Source organism: Pteropus alecto, unplaced genomic scaffold, assembly GCF_000325575.1.
Source record: "Pteropus alecto unplaced genomic scaffold, ASM32557v1 scaffold170, whole genome shotgun sequence".
In the NCBI taxonomy this organism is placed as follows: domain Eukaryota; kingdom Metazoa; phylum Chordata; class Mammalia; order Chiroptera; family Pteropodidae; genus Pteropus; species Pteropus alecto.
In genome coordinates this window covers 851,537-875,137 of record NW_006429634.1, presented here as the reverse complement: position 1 = coordinate 875,137, position 23,601 = coordinate 851,537, and the positions used below count along the sequence as shown (strand labels likewise).

Here is a 23,601-nt window from a genome sequence, read left to right as displayed (position 1 = left end):
CCCAGAGACCCACAGAATCCCACCTAGAAAGACCCCCGCCCCCTACCTCTCTCCTCTTTAGCTGGAAAGTTCTTGGTGCCTGGCCTACTCTCTCTAGCTGTAGGAGGCGTCCCTTCTCGTTCCCTTTAGCCCTCTAGGCCCCGCACGGAGCTATAATTTGGGTTTCCCCATCCTCCTTCCCTCTTCCCCGGCAGAAAGCTCGGGCCACACCAGCGGCTCCCTGCTCCCTCCACAAGCCCTGCCCCAGGGTGAAGAGCTTCCGCAGCAAACTCTTCCCGTTCCTCCCGGAGGATCTCGGGGGACGGGAGCGGAGTGGGAGGGGTGGTGGAGGGGGCGGGAAGGCGAACTCGATTCTCAGCTGTCAGCAAAGGCAGCATTGATCTGCTGAGAGCCAGTGGGGGAGGGAGGCAGGCAAAGCTGCGGGAGGGCAGGGAGGGGGCTGCAGAGACTTGGGGGTCCTCAAGCTGGGCTTAGCAGCCAGCACACGCCCCTACCCCTCAGTGACCCTTTTCCCTCTGCATAGCAAGGGGTGCCTTCTGGGTCTGACCTGAATCTCTCCAGCTGCTCCAGGCTCTAGGTGTGCACAGGGCCAGAGCCTGGAGCCCCTGGGCAGGTTATGCTCCATCCTCACTGGTAACGGGACCCCAGGTGCCAACTCTGGATGCAGTGCCTGGACTAGATTAACCCATCCCCTCCCTATGAGCTGAATATGTGGCATTGCCCTCCCAGACTCTATGGTACTGTTTCTCTGAGCCTTGTCAATCAGGTGTCCCAGGGATGGGACTAAGGTCTGGGGTTGTGAATGGTGGAAGGAAAGCAGTTGCGAGGGGTCTAGGGATGTTTCTTGAGGTCCTTTTGAGGCTCTTCTATGACAGAAAGGACACTTGAACCCAGGTTGCCCTTGTCAAGACCCAGAATATCTGAAATTGGGCCTATTCTGGGAAATTTCATCCTCCAACTCAGCATCACCTCTGGAACTCCATGCCTCCCTTCCCATTTGGGGGACTGAAAAAGTTGCTTTTTCTCCTGGTGAGAAGTCCTTGGGGAGAGGATCTCTCATCATCTTTCCCACATCCAGCTCCAGGTTACCCGCTCAAAGGCAGCAAGAAGTGGAAGGGGACTAGTTGTAGCTAGAGGGATGGAAGTTAGATCTCAGGAAAGACTTTCATAGGGCACAGAGGCCTGTTTCTCCTGCAGGTATATGTGTAATGGAGGGTCAGGCCCACTGCTTTTTAAAGTGAGGAGACATAGAACTCTTCCTAAGGGGAGAGGGGGAAATGGTTCTAGGAGGCCATAAGCAAAGTTTAGTTGGTGTGTGTGTGTGTGTGTGTGTAAGGGGAGGAGCAGAGGAGAACACCTGGTTCAGAGAGGACAGGTGGCCACTCTGAGGGTCACCCGGCTGCCTTCCTGTCCCCATCCGGATTCCCAGGACGTGACTTGGGAGGATGGACTTTCTCCACCGCAGCCTTTAGTGACTAAGACACTTTTCTGAGCAAACAGCTGTCTCAGGATCTCTCAAGTAGGCCACTCCGCTGGAGGGTGTGGGGATGCTGTGGTTTCCCACCCTCCTCCCTCCCTCTCTCCCACCTGTTCCCTTCACCCCACCCTCAGCAGCTTCTTTCCCTCTCCCAGCCCCCACTTCACCCCGTGGTAACAGTGTCAGAACATCCCTGCCCTGCCCGGACTCACTGTTCCACCTGCGCAAGTCCTTTCTCAGCTCTGGACTTCAGTTTCTCCATCCATACCATGAGAAGGGGCAGGGCTCCAGGATCTCCTGTAATTCATCACTGTCACCATTATCCATCAATGGAGCAAGTATTGATTGAGAAGTGTGGCGGGGGGGAGAGAGCTCCCATTTGTGGAGCACCAACTGTGTACCAGGCCCTGCCCCTTCTGAGACCAAGAGCAGCCCTTTGCACGCAAGAAAGCTGAGGCTGAGAGGTACAGGGACTCACCTAAGGATACACAACCAAAGGGTGACTCTAGAACTGTCTACAACCTGTCCTCTCCCCTGGCGGCACCTAGCTACTATACATGGGGTCCAGGGATCAGTGCTGTGGGCTGAGGGGGATCCATAGATAGCCTAATCCTTGTTCTCTAGGATTCGCTCCTGCCAGGGGCAGACTCCCAGGTATGAGAGGGTTGAGGTCTGCAAGTGGCTGGGACCAGGGGCCAGGTTTAAGCTTCTCATTGACTCCCAGCATGACCTCAGGCCAACCAAGGGCTCAGATTGCTTTCTTGGAGTGGGAAAGGGATGGTTGAAGTCAATGGTTTTCAAACTTTATTAGCAAAAGAATCCTTCTTACGAAGGTGTAAAGTAGCATCCCAGCGTGTCAAAAGCATTCAGAGGTGCTCTAGTTGAATGGGGATGAGCAGGTCAGGTTCTACCCACCAGACCTCCTCCTCCTCCCTCCCCACACCCCAGAAACTCCCTGGGTTTTCTTACAGCTCTTAGGGTTGCCAGTGGTCAGATGAGGGAGACATCATAGGCAATGGCAGAGGGAGCCTTCCTGGGGACAGAGAAAGGGAGGGCGTGGAGAGGTACAGAGAAGTACAACCAATATTGCCTGCAGCTACTATTAATGAGGCCCGTGCTAAGCCCGTGCATTGTCTATTTCAGCATCCCAACAATCCTGTGAGCCAATATTGTTCACACCCCCATTTTACAGACGAGTAGACTGAGGCTCAGTGAGGAGACTTATCTAGTGTAGCTCTTTACTCCTGTGCCGTAGTGTGTGTGTATGAGTGGCAGGTAGGGTGTGGAGATGGGGAGAATGTTACAGAGCACAGAGAAGGAAGAGCAAGCCTAGCAAGGGGGACACAGGGTGCCTTGCATGCTAAGCCGAAGGGTCCAATTTGGCCTGAGGGGAACCAGGCAGCTTACCAGGGCCTGAGTCCAGGCAGGCGCCAGAGGCTGGGGCTCTAGAGAGCTCAGTAGGTTGGAATGGGAAGCATCAGCCTCCAGGGAGGTTGGCAGTGCCAGGAGCAGAAAGAACACTGAAATACAAGTCATGGCTGGCCTAACTGGTGACCTTGGGCAAGTCACTTCACCTCTGCCCCACCTTCCCTGGTTGCCAGGAGCGCAGAATGCAATAATGCATGGAAAAGTTATGATCGTGCAGGGAGCTGTACAAATATGAACCATTGATCTTACTGGTCTTCAGGTGTTCAGGTGGTAAAGGGAGATGCTGTAAGAATTCTCTAGTTCTCCAGCTCTTCTCAGTCTGGGAAGGCTTCCTAGGAAGAGGGGAGTAGAGCAGAGGGTATTCACGGAGTGAAGTGATGGCATTACATACATTATTTACCTCTAAGGATCCAACTCCACTGACGGCAGGAGGAAGAAGTATGAGAGAAAGTGCAGGCCTGCTTCCTTTTCCCAGTGAGGCCAAAGGACAAGAGAATTAGGCCACCCAGGAGGTGAGAGATACTGGAGGGGGACCTGGGGAATTTCTTTCCTCCTAGATCTGGACATGCCACTGAGATCTCCCCAGTCCAGACTGTGCAGGCCTGCTGGGCCAGTCAGCTCTGAGCCACAGGGAAATGGGGGAGGGACCAGTGTCGCTGAGCTCAGTGAAAGTGAACCCCCATTGATCCTCAGGCCTGGAGGGGGGCCCACCGGGAAGAGACACTGAGAGAGAAGGGGTATGGAAATGAAGGTCAAAGCCACCCCTTCTCGTGCTGCTCCTCCTCCATCTTCAGGATTCTTCTTTGAATCCAACGCCTAGACGATCATGCAGAAGGCAACACTACTGCAAATTTGCTGGTAGGCTCCATTTTCTCAGTGAAAGGTGCTGGGACAGTGGAGCTGGTAGGAAAATGAGGAGGAAGGACTTTTCTGAGTTGCTGAGAGTGCAATGGAAAAAAGCTTTAGTGCTCCCCACTCTCCTAGTGGGAGAAACTTGGATGAGGGCTCAGGGAAGGAGATGATGTGAGGAGGAAGGGTGCCAGGAAAAGAGGTTCAGGAAAGGGGCGAGACTTGGTAAAATAAAAGATTGGATCCGGGGAGGAGAATGGGGGCTCAGAAGGGAAGCTGGGGGCTCAGTGACAGGGCCGGGAGGTCCAAAGAGTGGGACTTCCGGGCCAAATTTGATCAAACACTATTGAAGTCTCTCTTCCTTAAGACAGTAGGTATACAAGGTAAATGCTGGATAATTAAACAGCAACAACAACATATCCAAGCTCAAATGCAAGAATGAGAAATCTCTGAGGGCCAAAACTGAGAGGGAATTCCAGCGGTGAGCAGGAGTTGAAGCTGAACCTCTGGGGAGGGGTTCCGCAGTCCAGCAGGATGGCAAGTTTATTTACAGACCCCACTGGTGGCAGGAGCTATCGTAGGCTCCCTGCTTAGAGCTGGGTCTGGGAAAGTGCTGTCTTCCATAAACAAGACTAAAATATCTCTGCCTGCTAGCTACCTGGCCTTGGCTTTGGGTAGAAAGAGTACCCATATGCATATGATACCTCAAGCCTGTCGACATGGAACGTGGGCTAAGGACTTGATATTCACGCCATGTAAAAATCCCAAGCCAAGACAGTAATATAAGAGCGAGATTGGGGCTAGTGCACTTGCACATGGCTGGGGCAAATACAACTAAGAAATCATCCCTTAGGGTAGCCACCATATCCCAGGAACTGTCAGAAAAATGTGCTGAAAATAACTATCTCAGGAATAAACTTCACAACATATAAGAAGTAAATATCTTGAGAGATATCTCTCATGGGAGAATCCATACTTAAAGACCTAGAGATAATGGAGCAAACTGAAAGGAAGTTTAATATAGTTAAAATCTTCAAGAAGATAAAAGAAAGAACAGCATCTATAAAACCAGAACAGGAAGATACCAAACAGGAACATGTAGCCGACATGACAAGAATTATCTAGAAATTTTAGAAATAAAAACAAAAGTCACTGACGTTAAAAAGAAAAACTCAGATGGGTTAATAGAGCAAATACAGCTGGAGAGAGAATTGGTGGATTAGAAACTAAACCTGAAAAAATCCTCCAGAGTGAAGCACAGAACAATAAAGAGATTAAACATATGAAAGAAAAGAGACATAGAAGATTGAACAAGAAATTCCAGCATATATATTATTAGTTCCAAGAAAAGATACTGGAAAGGGTAACTAAGCTCTTTCAAGAAATAAGACATGAATTTCTAGGTTTGAAAGGCCCATAGACTGCCTAATAAGATATCTTTAAAAACAAAACAAAAATACATCTAGACACCTTGTAGCCAAAGTGTAGAATATCAACGATAAAATGGAAATTCTAAGAGCTATCAGAGAGAAAAGATAGCTTATCTACAAAGGTCCAATAATTGAACTGACAGTAAGCTTCTCATCAGCAACAACAGATGCCAAAAGGCAATGGAATAGTATCTTCAGAGTGCTCAGGGCAAATAACCGTGAACCCAGAATTCTGTACATTGCTAAACCATTTACATAAAAAGCAAAATAAAGACATTTTAACACATGCAAGATCTTAGCTTCTGTCTCACAGACCTTCACTGAAAGAGAAAGGCACAGGAGCTTGGGGAGAGGCTGGGAGCTGGAGAAGTGATGGGGCTAAGTGGAGGGCCAGGGCTGCGAGGGGTGGGGGTGGGGACTGGATTGTTTCGGATCTCTCCTCAGCACCAGCCAGCCAGAGGAGCCCAGCCCAGCCTGGCCCAGCTGGGGCCCAGCTCAAGTTCTCCCCTCCTGAGTGCCAGCCATGCTGTCTTATCCCTCTTCCTGGGCTGTGGTAGTAGCCCGGCATATAAGCTAGAGGGTAATGCTGCCAGCCCAGCTCAGAGGACCTTGAGGAAGCCACACCCAAGTTGCTCATGTAACCAGGCACTTGACCTTCACCCTAGAGTCCTCTCCTCCTGTGAGGTCAGATGCTGCCTTACAGATAGATGCCTATGGATGGCTGGAGAAGTGAGACAAAGTCTAGGTCCCTACCTAGGAGTAGGGGGTTGAGAACTTTCATTCTCTGTGGAAAAAAGAATCAGGAGCAGAGGGGATGAGACTAATGAGGCTGAGCCAGTGGGGACAGAAGGCTTCTTAGAGCATTGGCTCTACTCAATGAGCTGGTGCCCTAAGGTAATTTCTTAACCTCTTTGAGCCTCAGTTTCTCACTTATAAAATGGGGAGAATACCTACCTAATGAGGATATGAAGATGAAATGAGATAATCCATTTAGGTACCAAGTTTTAACATCGTCTTACACCAAAATTTCTTAAAAGAATAATCTCCATCTACTACCCCTCCCCAGCATATTATCAGTGTTCAATAAAAAGTTGTTAAGAAAAAAGCAACAGTAAAAAGCAGAGGTGGAAAGGCGTGCAGTGTTGGAGGCCCTAACTGCGGGGGACGGGTTCATGTTCATTCACTTACTCATCAGTTACTGTTATTCTCTTGGTGTCAGGCCCTGTGCTGCACTCATGAGGCGCAGAGATGACCCTGAACAGGAGCAGAACCATCTGTAAGGAAGACGGCCAACTAGAAAATTCTAAGAGTGATAGGGGGTCTCTTCAGGGCCTAACTTGTCTTGGGTTGTCTTCTCTTTCCCATTCCCTCTCCCACCTCTTCCCCCAACCCAATATAAGTTTCATGATAACACAAACTTCGCCTGACTTGTTTTCAGCTGTCTTCCCAATGTCCAAAACAATGTCTGACACACGGAAAATGCCAAAGACATATTTGCTGAATGACTGTGTATTTGAGTACTAATAATAGAGGCTGTAGAAGTTGCTATGGAAGCATCAAAGAGATCTTCATTAGCTGCACCAGGAATTAGAGATCTCTCAGCAAGGGCCATTAAACTGGGCTTTGATGGATGTATAGGAGATCATTAAGTGGAAAAGAAAGGCAAAGGACATTCCAGGCATCGGGGCCAGTACATTCTGAAAACATGGGAGTTCAGGGACTAGTGAGTAATTGAGTGTGGCAAGAGCGCAAAGCGCAGGAGAGGAGAGTGGAAAGACACAAAGCTGGGAAGATAGGGTCTTAAATGAACTTGTCAGAAAGTCCTTATTAAAATCTAACCACCTACCCTGATCTAATACTCTGGAGAGGGTAGCGTTTCCAGTCCTTGCTGTTGCCCCAAGGAAGCCCCTCCCTTCAAAAGTTAAGGATCTTATTAGGAAGGGGCTATGGATCTAGTACCCACCGAGAAAGGGGACAGTCATAACCCCACAGTTTCTTGAATTGTCTCAGGTTGGATGAGGGTGGGACGGGGTATCTCCCAGAGACTTGGTTGAGTGCTACATGCTGCCCCCTTGTGGCCTCAGCAGAACTGAACAGCGAACAGGCCAGGCAGGTGGTCTGTTGGTAATCCCAGGGGCCTCCAGTCTCCTGCATCAGCCTCCAGGAAATTATCCCAACTACCAGCTGTTCACAGACCAGATCCAATTGCTTTATTTATTCCACATATATTCAAGGCTGGGCCAAAGAGTTTGGGGAGGAAACGCAAAAGGAGTCAGTTTGCATTTAGTAAAAGCTTGTTCTTACACACTTACACACACAAACACACACCCTTTGGCCACTATGCAATGGAAATCAGGAGACCAATGTTTTGGTTTCAGCCCCACCCCTATTCATAGAGTGACCTTGGGAAAGTCACTGCACTTCGCTGGGCCTCCCACGTCTCCTTCTGCAACACAGGGATCACGATCCTTCTTCCTGTCTCCCCTGCAGGGTCACCGTAAAGATCATTAGGAGGTCGAATGCTGCAAGTGCTAGGAAAAATGTTTAGAGTGCTCCGGATGTAAGGGGATCGTGCTGGGTATTAGCTGGGGCTCTCTTGGGCTGCGCCGAAGTGTTTGTTTACACCGGGATGGGACCTGCTGGCCAGGAAATTTAAAGGGAACGTGCTCAGCAAGGAAGCTACTTGCCAATAAGACTGGAAGTCTATGGGAAAATGGGGACCCATTGACTGGCCTGCATTTCCAATTATGCTTAAGTTTTCAGGAATGAGTCAGAGCAACAAGGTGGGAAAATACAGTGGCCTCGACATGGGTTAGCCAGGAAATGAAATAGCTGAGCTTCTGCCATTTCCCTGAGGCCAGTGCTCCTTCTGTGAACTGGAGTTTATGCTCCTTCTTGCACTCTCTTCACGAAGCTATCAGTGAATGCTTGCATGTCTGAGACGTTTGGGTACAGGACAGTGGGTAAAGCCAGATAACCTCCTTCAAAGTCCAGAGCTAGAATGAACACAGGAGGAAGGGCGCTGAACTTGGGAGTCAGATGCCTGTGGTGCTGCGCCAGACTCACTATGGGGACGGACCTACTGACTTCTCCTGGTGATAGTGTCTGCTCCACCTAGCCTGATGACAGAGAAGTACCATGTATCCCAAACCTCAGAACTAGTAAATTCTTTGCTTTTGCAAAAGAATGTTATTTTTCTTTTTATAGTGTGAATCTCTTATCTGGTCCCAGCTGTTTTTGTTTGGTGGCTAAGAAGCTAAAGATGAAATATGAAACCTAATTCTAACAACTAGGTAGATCTTTACAGCCAGACTACTACTTTTTTATGACCGATGAAGGAGAATGCTCTATTCTTCCTGCTTCAATCAACAGGACACCAGTACCTGGCTGTAGACCCCTTCTAATCCACTGGCTGACAAGGGACTTGGGCTGCCCTCCATGGCAGATGCCACTGGACATGGCCATAGCAGTCAACTCCAAGTGTCAGCCTGCATGTGCCAAGGCAGAAGAGGAGGGATTTACCCGGACCCTTATTTGAAAGGTAAGGATAGCTTTCTCTATGACAGATGCTCTCTTGACCCTCAACCCAACAGGATACAACTGAATCAGGCCCATGTGTGGTTGTCCATGAAGTAAGGCAGGCAGGCATCTCTGAGCAGCAAATAGATTCTGATGAAGTTCATTTTAAAAATCAGCTGAAGATCTCAGTTTGAATCACATATGTAGCATAAGCTTTTTGTCCCTTAGCTTTTTTTCACAAGGATCCCCCTCCTTCAAGACACCCAACCTGAAGGCAAATCTTTCCAAGCCTTTCCCAAGCAAAGTGGCCCATGAATGCCACAGACACAGAAACTCAGACTCTATATTATCTAAAATGAGATTTATTGCATATCATGCAGTTTGAAGTCCATGCAGCACAGGAGACTAGCACAATTTTGAATGCATTTAAAAAATAAAATAAAAAATGGGGTGAGAAGGAAGTAAATGCACAAAGTTGTAGTCTCCTTGGGTCCCTGGGAGAGCAGGATTTGAGAATGAAACTATCCACTCTCCATGGTGAATGAGTTCATCTCTTAAATCAAGGAATGTCTCCATGGTCTCTGGATGCAAATACACAAAGCTCTGGGGCAGGAGCAGGGACAAGGGGGAGACGACCATTAATGAAAAAAAAACTACGAGCATTCACCTAATTTAATCTGAGGGCAGTACAGGTTGGCAAATCCTGGGGGCATCAGCTGTTCCAAGAATCAGGAGATAACATACACCTGTGAGAAGATTTGCTCCTAAAAAGAAGTGGTGGTAAGAACCAAATACACAAAGCTCTGGGGCAGGAGCAGGGACAAGGGGGAGACGACCATTAATGAAAAAAAAACTACGAGCATTCACCTAATTTAATCTGAGGGCAGTACAGGTTGGCAAATCCTGGGGGCATCAGCTGTTCCAAGAATCAGGAGATAACATACACCTGTGAGAAGATTTGCTCCTAAAAAGAAGTGGTGGTAAGAACCAAAAAAAAAAAGAAAAAAAAAATCTTCAACCACACTCTTCAAGAAAATGCCATAAATATGTTATTTAATATTTTCATTTCATAGCATTGGACACACAGCTCAGCATACTGAAATACTGATTCCTTGGAGAAGAAAAAGTGGAAAAGAAAATAAAAAATATTGCATCCTTCTTTTGGAGAATCTTGGCCCCCAGGCATGAGGCGTAGTGCACCAGTGTCCTAGCCTGCGGGAGGCGTTCAGGTCGGCCGGGTCCTCTGGGGAGGGACGCTGTGCCCACTGCCTGGGGCTTTATGGCAAAAATTGTGTTGGGTGTCCTTGGCCTTGCCAGCTCAAGCCCTCAGTCTCCGGTCACCTGGGGGGCCTGCCCGTCGGAGGGCTGGTTGGCTGACTGGATGAACATGGGTTGGGCGAGGTCCTGGCCGGCAGGCATGGTGACTTGCTGGATCTGGTAGAGCTGCTGCGAGGGGTGGAGAGGAGAGAGTGAGGTCACCCCTGGGAGAGGGGCATGCAGCTCCCTATGGGCCTCGAGTTGGTTGGGGGCCCCAGATACCTCAACCACCACCCACTGCAAGGCGTCGGAGGGAGGAGGGGATGTAGAGCTCTGCTGGGGGTGGGAGCAGCAGACACAGGAGGCACCAGCACGGTGTGAGGGTGTGTGTGTAGTGGGCGGGGAAGAGGTGCAGGGAGTTGCATTTCCTGTGGCTTTCACTTCTCTGGGCTCTGCCTCTCCCGTTAGCTCAGAGCCTCGAGCTTGCTGCACGCTGTTCCTCTGTGATAAACACAAGCAATTCGAACCACTGTACCAGCAGCTTGGAAGTCAGCATTTCCCCAACTCTCAGTAATCCTCACTGGCAGGGGCAGTAGGATTGCCCTCTCTTCCTTTCCTCAGAATATCTGGCTCAGGTGGAGGTTACACCGAACCCGTAGTTCTACATGGGCCCTGCTGTGGAGGTCGCCTGGGATTACACACTTCCTACAGCGAAGACCCGTGAGGGGGTGAAGAAAATGCACACATAGCTACTATGGAAGGTTTGGTTTCTCAGGCGTTCTCCAAAAGAAACCAAAAGCCAAGACCCTCTGCCACAGGAGCCCTGGTATGTGAGCCTAGCACCTGGTGCCAGCAGAAGTCAGAGGTGGGTGATGCAGCTCCTCTCCCTTCTGGACAGCAGAGAACACGAGCTTGGGCGTGTCGCCCTATCACGTCCTCAGGGGTGTCTGGGACCACAGGAGGAGGGGAAAGGCGGAGAGAAAGGGAGGATTCTTTCCTTGCATGGGTTTAGAATGACTGAATTCCAAGCACTGAGAGAGGTTGAGAGGTCACATGTTCTCTGCATTTCAACTAATCCATACGATTAAAAAACAACAGAGCTTCGAGTAAAACTAATCCTAGAGAGGGAAACAGGAGGCCTGTGTTCTAGTCCTGGTTCTGCAATGAACAGCTGAGCAAGCATGGACAAGGCAATTCCCAGCTCTAGGGCTCAATTTACTCATCTGTAAAATGGGGGCTTGGGCTATATAATGTCTAAGATTAAGTTCAGCTCCCACAAGTCTAAATCTAAAGGACAGGCACCCTGATTTAAAGACAGTACTTGTTTCAACAATTTCTGTCCACCTGTTTTTAACAGAAGATGGGACAGTGGCCCTAACCATCCAAACCCACGGATGTCATTCTCTAATTCTCCCAACTTCTCATTCTCTGCCCCTGCCCAGGCTGGGTGTCCTACCTGTCCATCTGTGAACTGGCTGAACTGCTGCTGTCCTTGCTGGACTTCTGTCTGTGTGATCTGTAGGAATTGAGACAGCAGAACAGGCAGGTCAGCTGCAGGGTCTGGTCCACCAGCCCGCCTCCAAGGAGAGGGTCGTGAAGAGCAAATGAGACAATGCATATAAAGTGCTCAGAATGAGGTCTGGCACAGAACAGATGCTTGACATGTAGCAGGAAAGCAAGGGTCCCTCCCCATCCCCTAGCACTGAAGGCTACTCAGACTCGGCACCACACAGAGGACCCTGGAGCACATAACACACAGCTTCTACAATCACCTCTCTTAATGGCTGCCCACTTCCCTCCTCCCAAGGTCTTTCCAGGGCCTGAGGCTCAAATCAATCAAACGAAACACTGAGCTCCTAGGTGCTGATATGAGCGAGGCATAACATTTATGGTTTAGGCAGAAACCCTAAGAGTCTTTCAGCCAGTGAAGGCAGATTGCAAAACACTGGGCAAAGTGGTGAGTGGTCCCTTTCATTCTTGGAAGGTGGGCTCCAAACCAAACCCGTATCACCCAGATTATCTGACGGGAATATGAAACACCCTGGCGAGCAGGTGGCCTTGGCCCTAGAAGCCCTTGTGGCAAACATACAAAGTACTTTTTCCGATAGTAGCCACGTGCAGCCCTCTAGGCAAGGAGGAGGGGGGTAAGCAAGGAAAACATTTATCACATGAACTTAAAATATTATGTGTGGATTTTAAAATAAATTAACTGATATGTAGAATTGCACTGTATGATGCAGGCTGTTGGAGACAGCTCGGCAGACTAGAAAGAAGACTGAAGCATGCTTGTGTAAATGTGTATCTGTGGAACATGTGACTAGTAATGTCTTCTGTGTACCATCTCCTGGAATCATTACAGCCAACCTCTCGAGTGTCCTTGCAACAGCCAAAAACTACCCGTCAGGCCTACCCAGGAGGCAATGAGGAGCAAGAAGGGGACAGGTGTAAAAGGGTTTCATAGAAGTTTCTTACGACTGTTCCTTGTTTTGGGTCTTTCTCCTCCTACCAGTCTAAAAGCTGCTTGAGGGCAGAGGCTAAGTTTTGTCTTTATACCTCCCAGTGCAAAGTAAGTGCTCAAGAAATGTCTGCAGAATAAAGGAATGACCCTGAGATAAATGAAAAATATTCCTCATAGATGAGGTTAACTGTGCCCTGTGGCCAGCAGGATTGCTCAACATATCCGCTGAGAAGAAAGTTAAATTCCATTTACATATTATTTATTCAGCATTCATTCAACAAACATTTACTGAGCACCTAAGTACCAGCTGTCACAATTACAATCTGTTGTTATGTAGACTCTGACTGCCCTCAGGTGCCCTCTTCTCGGTTCTCCTCCTCTTTTCTGTATACCCAACTCTCCCTACTTTCTGGCTTTAGTTTCTGGTGCCAAAACTGACCTCTGGGAAACCAAAATCTCTATCTTCTCATTTCCTCCCACTCCATGCCATAGAAAATTTTTGGATCTCAGGTTAGAATCTTTTTTTAAAAAAGAGAGGGGTGCCCAAGGGTGTGACCAGTCTTGAGATCTTATTCCATGTCAGTGAGCCCCAAGGAAATTAGGGTAAAGCCCAAGTCCTTATGTGAGCCTTTAATGATCCCAGAGACTATAGGGAACTTTGAAGCCTTGCTTTTGGCACATTCCTCATATTTTCCCAAATGAGATCTTTGGAGACCTGCTCTATAAACTCAGTCCTGTCACCACTGTCAATAGATACATCACCAAAAATGCAACTGGGCCAGACAGGTCCAGCTCTTAAACGATCGCTGCTTTTTTTGGGTCTGAGGCAAAAGAATCCATTAACAATGCCTCCCTTTGACCAGCATCCTCCATCCCCTGCACAACATGCATAAGTCCCCCAACCCCCAAGCCCAGGGAGGCAGCCCCCTCAGTACCTGTGGCTCACAGCCTTCAATATACTAGGGTATGAGAGGAGATGGCAGGGCGGGGAGGCAATCTCTGGTTAGAAATGTATGGTGGGAATAAAATCTAAGTTCGCTTTCCAAAGGGCACCAGAGGTGCCAGAACAGCTATTCAGTTTTAAAGATGGAAATTCAGCCTGACGATGAGGCAGTTTGTCAAAATGCTTCCTCTGGTCAGGCATGCGTGCATATACATCAGGCTTTCTTCAAGTATCCTTGAGACCTCTCTGCCGTGCATCTCTTTGTCGCTTGAGAACTTGATGGTAAGAGATGCACTTTGTATACAATCCATCAAAAAACCCCACTTTGTCCCTTGGGATGCAGGGATGCAGAATAGATGTGCAGGGTATAGAGGTGGCTCTTGCTGAAGGATAAGGGGGTGAGAGAAAGTTGTGTGCTGAGCATTCTTTTGCAGCCAGAAGCCAGCTCCTGCTGGTCCCCAACTCTAACCCAAGCCCCACATCTCTGGGGCACATACCTGTTGAGCATTGGTGGCAAGTGTCTGGATCTGTCCCTGCACAACTTGGGTGCCTGATACAGGCTGGGCTAAGCGAATATACTGCAGCTGGCCGGCATTCAGCTGCACCTAGGGCAGAGGCAGAGACAAACAGACCACAGGAGATTCAGTATGACTTCAGATGGGCAAACTTTTTATGACCTGAGATGGTGACCGTCTCCTACCCCAACAAGTCCTCCAAAGAAGCCTACTATAAAAAGTTCCTTTTTAACAGAGATCAATACAAGCAAAACCATAACATCTCCACCCTGAAAGTCACACAGCACAAAAGAGGATATGTTCCCTGAATGGACTTTGGAAAAAATTCCCAAAGGATCTTGTCGCATATGTGAGAACAGCATGACTGCAACCTCAAAATTTGCTGGCTCTTAGCTCTTTGCTCAGTTTAGGCAGTCAGGCGTCTGACATTATCAGATGCTGTACCTTCAGTGTAGGCCCTTCTCCCCTCCATTTCCACACATGCTTCACCCCAGTTCCTGGAAATGCTGATCTAACACAAAAGAGTTCCAGCATTTGCCAAGAGCCCAAAGCAGATGGCCATCACCCTGCACCACAGCCCCGGTACTGCCCAACTCCAAGCTGCATGTCTTGGAAGAAAAAGCTGGCCTGCTTTACTATCGCTGTCCCCAAGAGCCAGGACCAATGGGGGTCTGTGGGACTTTTAGGATCCTTGGTGTTCAGCACTAGCTTCTGGCCAAACATCTCCCAAGAGGAAGCTGAATCAATAAAACATTCACAGAAAACCCCATCATGGGAAACCAAAGCTACAAAAATGCCCTTAGAGTCCCTCATGCTTAAGATTAAGTCTCAGATAATACAATAATACCACATGCTGCATTTAATTGTGTGCTAAAAGCCTTAACTCAGGCTCTTAATGCTCCGGTGTACCGTGAAAGTTTTAGTGCTTTGAGCATGGGGATGAAGAAAGGACCAAGGCAGTTACAATGCAAGAGGAACTGTAGCTCAGCAGAGAAAACAGTCAGCAAAGGAGGACTGTAGGCATTTACACCCGGGATTTGGGGGATGAAAGAGGTTCCAGGAGGTTGGCAGATGGGCCCAGACACCACCCTCCCTGGCCGCCCAGACTGTCTTTATTGCAAGGGTGAGCTTCTTGAGGTGGACAGACAAGTCGTACCTCTTTGTTCTGGACTGAATGTTCTCCATGCCTTCAAGAGCTAATGTCACTGTAGGGATTTTTGCTTCCATGAAGAAGAGGTTGATAGGAGGAAGCTTCACTCCTATGTGCAGTGTTAAACCAAACTGGTTTTCTAAAACTGCCAGCCTCTAACAGGATTGGAACCAAGAAAGACTAATCCTGAAGTCCTTGGTAGACCATTCCAAAATTGTCCACTTAAGGCAAGTTGGAGAGCTACAAAATCTAAACCTGTTAAGAATTTGGTTCAAAACAGATAGGGCACGATATTGTGACCTACATTCATTTAATTCCTGAGAATATACCAAGAGGAGCTGTCGAGAAGCTGCTGCCAAGCCTCAACTCCCCACTCAATCCCATGAAGCAGCTTCTAGGCAACAACACAAGATGCCTGTGGGGATGAAGACAGCTGGGTGGAGGCTTGGGAGACCTCATTTGCTGATACTGATGATATCTGGTTCCAGGAGTCACCAGAACTCTAGCCAAGCACACGGGATAAAAGACTAACGCCCTGTCCCAGGAATGGGGAGAAGTGTACTGATGGCCATAGCAACTGTCCATTTCCCAGCTGGAAAAAGCTCTCTGCAGAAACTCAAATGTGACTGAAAAGCTGTGAGCCAAACAGTTCCAAGCAGTTCTTAGAAGCAAGAAGCTCTTCTTTTAGGCTTAGGTTTAGACATTTGGTGATACTCTTCCCTCAGTCCTCTACCACGAGGATAGGTCTGGGGAGCCACACAGCTTTTTTAATGTCAGTGCAGAGCAAATAAGACTACTCCTTGGGCTTTTAAAAGAGAAGCAAAGTTTCCTTTCTGAAGGTCATCACTATCACAAGCTTTCTGATGAGTTCAGAAATGCAGACTCCTGCAGAAGGTATCTCAGAACAGTAAAGTCTAGGTCCTGAATTCTACAACAAAACTTCTGTGCTAAAGCTCTGCCCTAGAGGATTGAAAATACTAGAGTTAAAGCTACTGCAAAGCAGGAACTCTTCTCTGGCTTAAATGAACTTGTTTTGGTTTCTTTACATAAACGAAAACCATTCAAGAGGTCTTCGGGTTGGTGGTTCAAAGGTACGTGGAATTGATATAGTGTGTGTGTATGAGAGAGAGAGAGACAGACAGACATACAGAGACACACACACAAAGACACACACACTCTAACACTCTACTTTCCTAAGCTTTCTCTTGGCCTATTACTCTGTTAATAAAAAAACAGTTTCAAAAACAGAGTTGAGGATACTTTTTGAGCTTTTTTCAAAGAGAAAGTGGTTAATAAAGTCCAAGTAAATTTCTCTATCTGCCTACATTTCATTTAAAATAGGATAGGCAAGAGGCAGAAAATAAGGCTGCTCCTTGTCACTTACTTTCCACATTTTTGGTGGCAAGATGACCGATGTATAGATGGCAAGTGTTACAACAGGGCATTTTTTACAAAAGAATAAGCACACGTAAAAAAGCCAACAAATCTGAGAAATGAAATCCCTCAAGCACACAGGAAGCAGCAGTCCACAGTGAAGGAATGGGTAAGTTAAATGAAAGCCAAAAATACAATTTGCTGCAGGCTCCACTGGGAACTGACTCATGAATATGCAACAAGTGTATTTATGGCCTTCCCTATATACCTCCCTCTTATTCTCTGCTAATCAAAAGACAGGATTGCCTCACAGGGCCTTTGGGCCTTGGCATGGAATAGTGGTTACAATGATTTCTCTGTGTAGGCAGAGTGAGGAGAAATCAAGAGGAGCTGCCCCATGGTGGTGAACCTGAACCTGGGTTAAGGGAAAGCAGTGAGTATGCAGTGAAGCAAGTTGTGGTCTGGGGTAGAAGGAATATAGGTTAAAAAAAAAAAGTATGAATACACGTATGTGTATGTTACATACATCCACACTCAAAATATATATACACACACACATATACACATTTTGTGTGTGCATGTGTATGTGTGTATTAAGGTATAAAAATCTTTAAGTATTTCCTGTTATAACGTTGAGCACAGTGCCATGCAGACCTTGAGGTAGGACAGGGCTTACCGGGATCTGCTGGATCTCTCCTGTGTTTGTGATGATCTGCTGCATCACCTGCATAGTCTGTCCAGTGCCGCTCTGGGCCTGCTGGGCTTGACCCTGCGGCTGGGCCTGGACAATCTGTACCTGCTGACCTTCTCCAACCTGCATGGTCACTGGTGTGCTCTAGAAAGAAAAGTCATGAGAAAGCTGACTGAGGTATGGCTCAGAGTCAGTCGGCTTACCAAGGGGTTAATAATGAGTGTTGACTAGGAGCAAACCCTCTCCATGAATGCCTGAACTCATCTGAGCACTAAAAATAATATTCAACCTACAGAGTCTTTTGGGGTTAGAATACTGCTAAAGTTACTCTCCAAAATAGAAGATGAGAAAGCCAGATTTTTAGGCTCATAGTACAGAATATTTGCCTAGGCCCTAAACATCTCTATGCTTCAAATGTTGCGACTTTGCACAGCCACTTCAAAGACAGTGAAGCACATACGGTCCAAAAGAATCAAAAGCAACCATGACAGTTCACTTGAGAAATAGCCAAAATCAAGTCTGGAGCAGGTGAATTTGGAGGGCGAACTACATGGAAAACGGGGTCAGAATGAATTTACTAAATTCAGGATTCTAGGTTCCTCCTTAGGTTTGCAGGACATTGGAAAGAAATACAGCACACACTTGTTTTGGCCCCATTCGGGCAGCAGAGTGACTCCAGCCCACACTGGCCAGCTGGCTGCTGTGGATCACAGCACGGCTTCCCATGGGAGAGGCAAATGGGTTAACAAAATGTGGACGACGCACACTGTTAAGATCTGGATCTTAACTGAGGCTACTCCTATGTAACAGAATTTAATAAAGCAAGAATTTTAACTTTCTAGAAACAGGAATCTCAGATGTAAGAAATTTCTGTCCAAATGTATACGACTTGGCAGATTCTGTGTATCTTTCACACACTTAGTGGATTGTAGCCCTATGAAACTTAACATTTTTGAGAGACTTGTCCTGTCACACACACAAAGAAAACAACCAAAAAAAATATATTTTTTTTTAATTAAAAAAAAAAAAAAAAAAAAAGATGACCTGTCAGAAAGGTCAGTAAGTCACTTTTTCAAATCTCAAAACCTCAGCCCTAGATGTGACCTTTATAGCATATCTTGCTCATCTGGCGGGGCGGGGGGAGGAGGGGAGGGAAAGGGCGGTGCATGGAGAGTTGTGAGTGGTGGTGGTGGTGAGTGGTAGGGAGTGGTATTGAGGAGTAGTAAGAGGAGGGTAGAGCCATTTAAACTATACCCACAACCCCAGACCCCCAATTTGGCTATCTCTCCACTCTTCAGTAAGAGGACTCTGGGATTCTCAATGAATCATGGGCTTCAATCGATAATGCTATTCTGATGCTCTTACATTCTGATTGTATAGGTCTATTATGCATCTCAAGTTACAAGGATGGAGGTGTGTTCTGGGAACTACATATGAGATTCAAGGGATTACAAAGTGAAGAGAAATTACTATAAACTGGAGGAGGGTAGGGAAGAAAGATGACAGGGACCTATGTAAAAATACATGTATGTAGTGAGCTAGGACAACAGGAAACATCTGTTCTTACACCATGATTTTCAACTCAGCATACTCCCCAAACCTCCAGAAATAAAGGTTTCTTATTTCATGACAGAAAACACAGGATTCACTTAACCAAAATATGCTTTCCTTCCAACTTTAATCTGTATTCTGTCCTGCAAAGGATATCTGAACTCAATTTGAAATAGCCATTACTACAGAGGTCCAGGGAGGTGTCACAGAGCACAAGGCTATCCTGAACCAGAAAGATAATGAAACAACAGCTGTAAGATGTTGGGAGAGACCAATTCACCATCCTCGCAAGCCTTATCAGCTCCAATCTGAGCAAGTCTGAGATGCAAAGAAGTAGATAGATGAAATTCTCACTGACAAAAAAAAATGCGTACTGCCAACTCATCACTGTATTCTATCCAGTCAATTTTCCTGAGAGAATTTCTAAAGTATTTCTAAATCATTTCAAGAAAATGAGGGCTTGTGTTAGCATGGCAGCTGTCAAATCATGTATGGTGTGCCCTGTAGTTGGGGCACAACAGCCATGAGCTTCTCAGGATGATCAACCAATCAGAGCCAGCTCTTGGCAGACTCCCTTGAAGTTCACTCTGGAAAGGGATAAAGCCTTTGGCAGGTATAGCTCTCACCATTGCAGAAGTAAAGCAAGAGCCAAAGAAGGTCCCTTAGGCATCACGGTGCAGTGAACTCCTTGAGGCAGAGACCTGGCTACAATTATCTTTGAACCCCTCTTGCCTAGCATGGTGCCTGGCAAAGACCAAGCATTCAATAAATTTTTGTAACATGGATTAAAAAATGAGCAGGGAATAGATCCTAAAGTTATAATTAATATTTAAATCTATCTCCACCCCAATTTTCTTTCTTCTAGGCAAACCCAGTTCCATACTAGAATACACAAAGCTGTCTAGGACATGTCCTCTGCCTATCTTTTCAGACTTGCCTAGATGCTTCCCTATGCTGACTGTACTCTCTCACCACTCCCTGTGCTGTTTCTCACCTCCAATCAAGCCTTTGCTTGTGCTGAGCCCTCTACTGGGAAAGCCTCCTTCTCCTCTCTGATTTATTTCCATTATTCCCTCTAAGACTCATATTAGTCCTTTCAGGAAACCTCAGACATCGTCTTCTACCACCTCCCTCACATGTATGTTAAGTACCCCTTTTGATGTGCTCCCATAATACTCTCCACACAATCCTAAGAATATCTTACACTTCCCACGAGGTGGTATAATCTTATAGCCCCAACTAGACTGTGAATTCTTAAAAACAGGGACTATTTTATTCATGTTTGTCTCCCCAATGCATAGCATGGGATTTTATCTACAGAGAAGATCAATGTTTGATGAATAAATTAATTAATGATTGACAGGGAACTGAATTCAGGGCTCAGAGAACAGAGTTCTCTGCTACCTCTCATGATCTCCAACAAACATGGATGTTACTGGTCTTACAACAATTGTATTAGGGAGAGAAAAGAATCTTCTAATTACTTATAAAAAGAGAAGGTCATCTGATGAAATATGGTAAGACAGAGAAGTGATGGAGAGAAGGAGAAGAGAGGAATGAAGCCTGGCAATAATGCCTGATTTCCCCTTTAAGGGTACAAATTCCAATTCCCTGTAGACAGACACACAGATGGCAGGCATGGAGTCCCCTTAAAATACCTTCTACAGAGATGCCACTACTCTTCATGGGGGCATTATACAGACTTTTTTCTTTCTAAAATTTTTTAGCTCACAGGGATCCTAGAGAACATCTTGTCCACTGTACTTTCCTCATTTGCCCCATGAGGAAACCAGGGCCCAGAGAGATTAGGGTGACACGTGACCTCGGCGGCTGAATCTGGGGGAAAGCCCACGTTTCCAGACTTTTAAATCCAGTACTCTTTAATAATGACCTGAGTGTCTCTCTGCCTTAGTCAAGCTTGCAATTAGCCAAACCTAAGAGGCATTATCTTGCTGGAGAGGTACCTCCACAGCTCACAGACCTGGCCTTGCTGAGGCTGTGCAATGATGATCTGCCCAGGCTGGATGGTGGTTGTGGAGCTGGTGGTCTGCTGGCCTTGCTGCTGCCCCTGGACTTGGACGGCGGTGGGCTGCTGAGCCAGCGTGAAGTAGTACTGGACGGGCTCAGCAGGAGTCACAGATTGGCGTACCTCCTCCTGTGGGGTAGAAGGAGAGGCAGGTAAGAGGAAAAGAACCGACTCAGCAGCCGCCAGAGTGAATTTCCATTCTTCCCCCAAATGGACTCTATGCAGTTGCCTGCTGAATGCTGAGCTCTCCACATTTGAAGCCAAGGGAAAGTGGAATTCGAAGAGACCAGTTGTCCTAAATCAAACTAAAAATAACAGATTCTATAGGCTTCACAAAACATACAGCCAATTTTCTGAAGTACAGAGTAATCACCCATTGCGTGATGAGCTGCAAATGGGCAAATAATTACCGTAACTAAAAACCACACACCAGCAGTGCTTGTCAGTAAATGCTGTCAAGGCCTATGATCTCAGAACAGTGCTAATTGCAAGCACTGGAAGATACTACCCAAACGTTATGCTCGCAGGCCAGCTCCCAATCTCCCAAATAAGGAGCACTCTCCTTATTTTGTTCCCACCACCTCAGAAGGGACAGAGCAGGGAAAAGGGACATAGGGCTTTTCCAAGGTTGAAATTTCAGAATTAAATGTTAGAACTGAGAGCACCAGTAGGCAAATGCCCAGCTTTTCACAGCGTATTGAGAGCTCTGTGGTCACTGAGAGCCACATCTGTCCAGTGTCACAACTGGTTCTGGTTGTACTTAGCCACAGAAGCGCAACCCAGGGGGCCTGAAGGACAGCTCTCCGCTGGGGTGCTGCCTTGGCTGACTAAGGAGGTCGTATTCTGTCCGATCTGCAGGATGAAGAGACTTCCTTCTTCAGCTGACGTTTTCCATGGCAGAAGGAGTAAACAACCCTCTCCCAGCCACCTTGAGCTCACAGCTGAGAGTGTAGGATGTTTACACACACTACAGCATGGTTACAGCCTGAGGGTCCAGGGTTGGTCAGCCCCTGACCACCAACAGAGATTGGCATCTGTTCCGGAGGGCCCTGTGACACACGGTGCCCCTGCCTGAGACAACAAAAACAACAGAAACAAACAACAACTTGGGCCGACTGAGCAAAAATATTAAATTTACTCACTTCCTTATTCTGTCCTAAATTTGCAGGTTCAAGAAAAGATGAAAAGACACTTCTTCAAGATATACAGAACTTGTGGACTCCTTCAGAGCTCTCCAAAGTGACATTTACAAAGTCGGTACTGACCGCATCCCATCATTAGGTTAGGTGCCCTCACCTGTGCTTCCACAGTCCTTTCCTCATTACACTCTTTTGTCCTTGCTTGTCAAATTCACTATTTACCCTGCTAGAATGAAAACGCTATGAGGGCAAAACCTTGCTCCTCATTATTCCTACCATACATTCCCTTGTAGGCACTCAATAACTGCTTGCTGAATGATGGATTTATAGAGCCAGGCAGACAGTTACAGGTGGGAAAGTACAAGCTTACCTCATTTATTAAACTATTGTACTTCACAGGTGTTACATTTTTTACAAACTCAAGGCAAGACCCTCCACCAGCAAAAAGGTTACAACTTGCTTTACTGAGATACTTTATTACAGTGGCCTGGAACCGAACCTGTAATATCTCCCAAGAATGCCTGTACTCGCTTACTTTGGTGGCCTGGAACCGAACCCGCAACTATCTCCGAGATATGCCTATACTCTTTTTAAACTCAAGTTGCTAGCAGGACAGTCTCTTGAACACAACAGCTGTTATCAATAGAAAAGAATCCCTAAACTCTCTTTGCTACCTTTAGGATTTTGTGGTCACAGTGCGGGGAGAAGCTCATGTCCCCTGTAGAACAAGGCTGGGTATTCGTTTGCTTGCCTGGTGACTGGGGGCCCAGGATACTAAAACTAGGACTATTGATATCTAGCCTCTGAGGAACCTGGGTCTCTGCATGACGAGGTTCCTGGATGGCCATCCATACAGCCTAGGCGGACACTTATAACATGCAGGGTTTCTAAGCTAGTCCTCAAACATGAACTGCCTCCTAGGTTAATGTATTCTGTGCTTCATATCCAAAAAGTCCGCACCCTGACTGTGACTATGCTGAGGCAGAAGAGGAGCTCCCCTTCCATTTTCATATAGGTCTCAGTTTCCAGAACTTAACTGTGACGACGTCACCTCCATTTCAACTCCAACTTCTCACCATTATAAATCAAAGTCAGCCCTGTCAACTAGATCTTGGTAGTGACAGGGATAAAATACTGATACCCTCCTTAGCCAAGAAACAGAGGCCGACTTCTCTCTTCAAAGCTCTTGAAATGGGTTCAAAATATTTATTTTCCACTGATATCTCCCTTCCCACTTTATAAAAAATCATCAATCACTAGAGTCCAGACATTACTTGAAAAGGCTCCTGGGTGATGAGAAGGTACAGAAGACTGAGACCACTCCCAGAACCAACTTGTAGGAGGTTAGTGAGCAGGGAGACACTGGCATTTCCTAGCTCTCACCTGTGATTGTTCTGCCTCCAGTTATCCTTGACTGCAGCTGCTGCAAGTGAATATGGTCTTTATGCCAGACAAAAAGGAAACTCTTTAAATACCCCATTCAGAAGCCAAAATACCTCTTGCCAAAAGCTGTGAGAGGAGGTAAAGAACTTCTCCTATGCTGCCAACTATAGTCTCTTGTTTATGAACCAGGCAGTTATCTAGAAAACACCATCAAGTGGAGGCCCCTAGGTCTGTGTTGTGAGGACAAGGCATGACTGTTCTCAAATCACTAGAATGGAAGGAGGCATAGCTAAGTTCTTCGACATTCTGAAGACTCATTTGGTCAATGGAGGTCAAGCTAGCAAGGGAATGATTATGCTTGGTTTTAAGAGATGGGTGAAGAGAAAATGATATTTTAATGGGCAGGAACTT

General features: G+C 46.9%; 1 protein-coding gene across 14 annotated transcripts in view; it reads right to left on the bottom strand.

Annotated features, from left to right (window-relative positions):
* Positions 1-9,729: 9,729 nt before the first annotated feature.
* The window catches only part of NFYC (nuclear transcription factor Y subunit gamma), a 59,003-nt gene continuing 45,131 nt past the window's right edge, over positions 9,730-23,601 (bottom strand). For 11 of the 14 annotated variants that reach the window (XM_025050021.1, XM_015595184.2, XM_025050053.1 and 8 more), the window contains 5 exons: positions 20,624-20,797; positions 17,077-17,235; positions 13,859-13,966; positions 11,417-11,476; positions 9,730-10,461 (listed from right to left, as the gene is read on the bottom strand). In XM_025050021.1, the coding sequence (XP_024905789.1) occupies positions 10,030-10,461; positions 11,417-11,476; positions 13,859-13,966; positions 17,077-17,235; positions 20,624-20,797 (933 nt within the window). In that variant the 3' untranslated portion in view covers positions 9,730-10,029. The remainder of the gene's footprint in view (positions 10,462-11,416; positions 11,477-13,858; positions 13,967-17,076; positions 17,236-20,623; positions 20,798-23,601) is intronic. The other 3 variants (XM_025049821.1, XM_006903982.3, XM_025050036.1) reach the window with 3 other exon arrangements.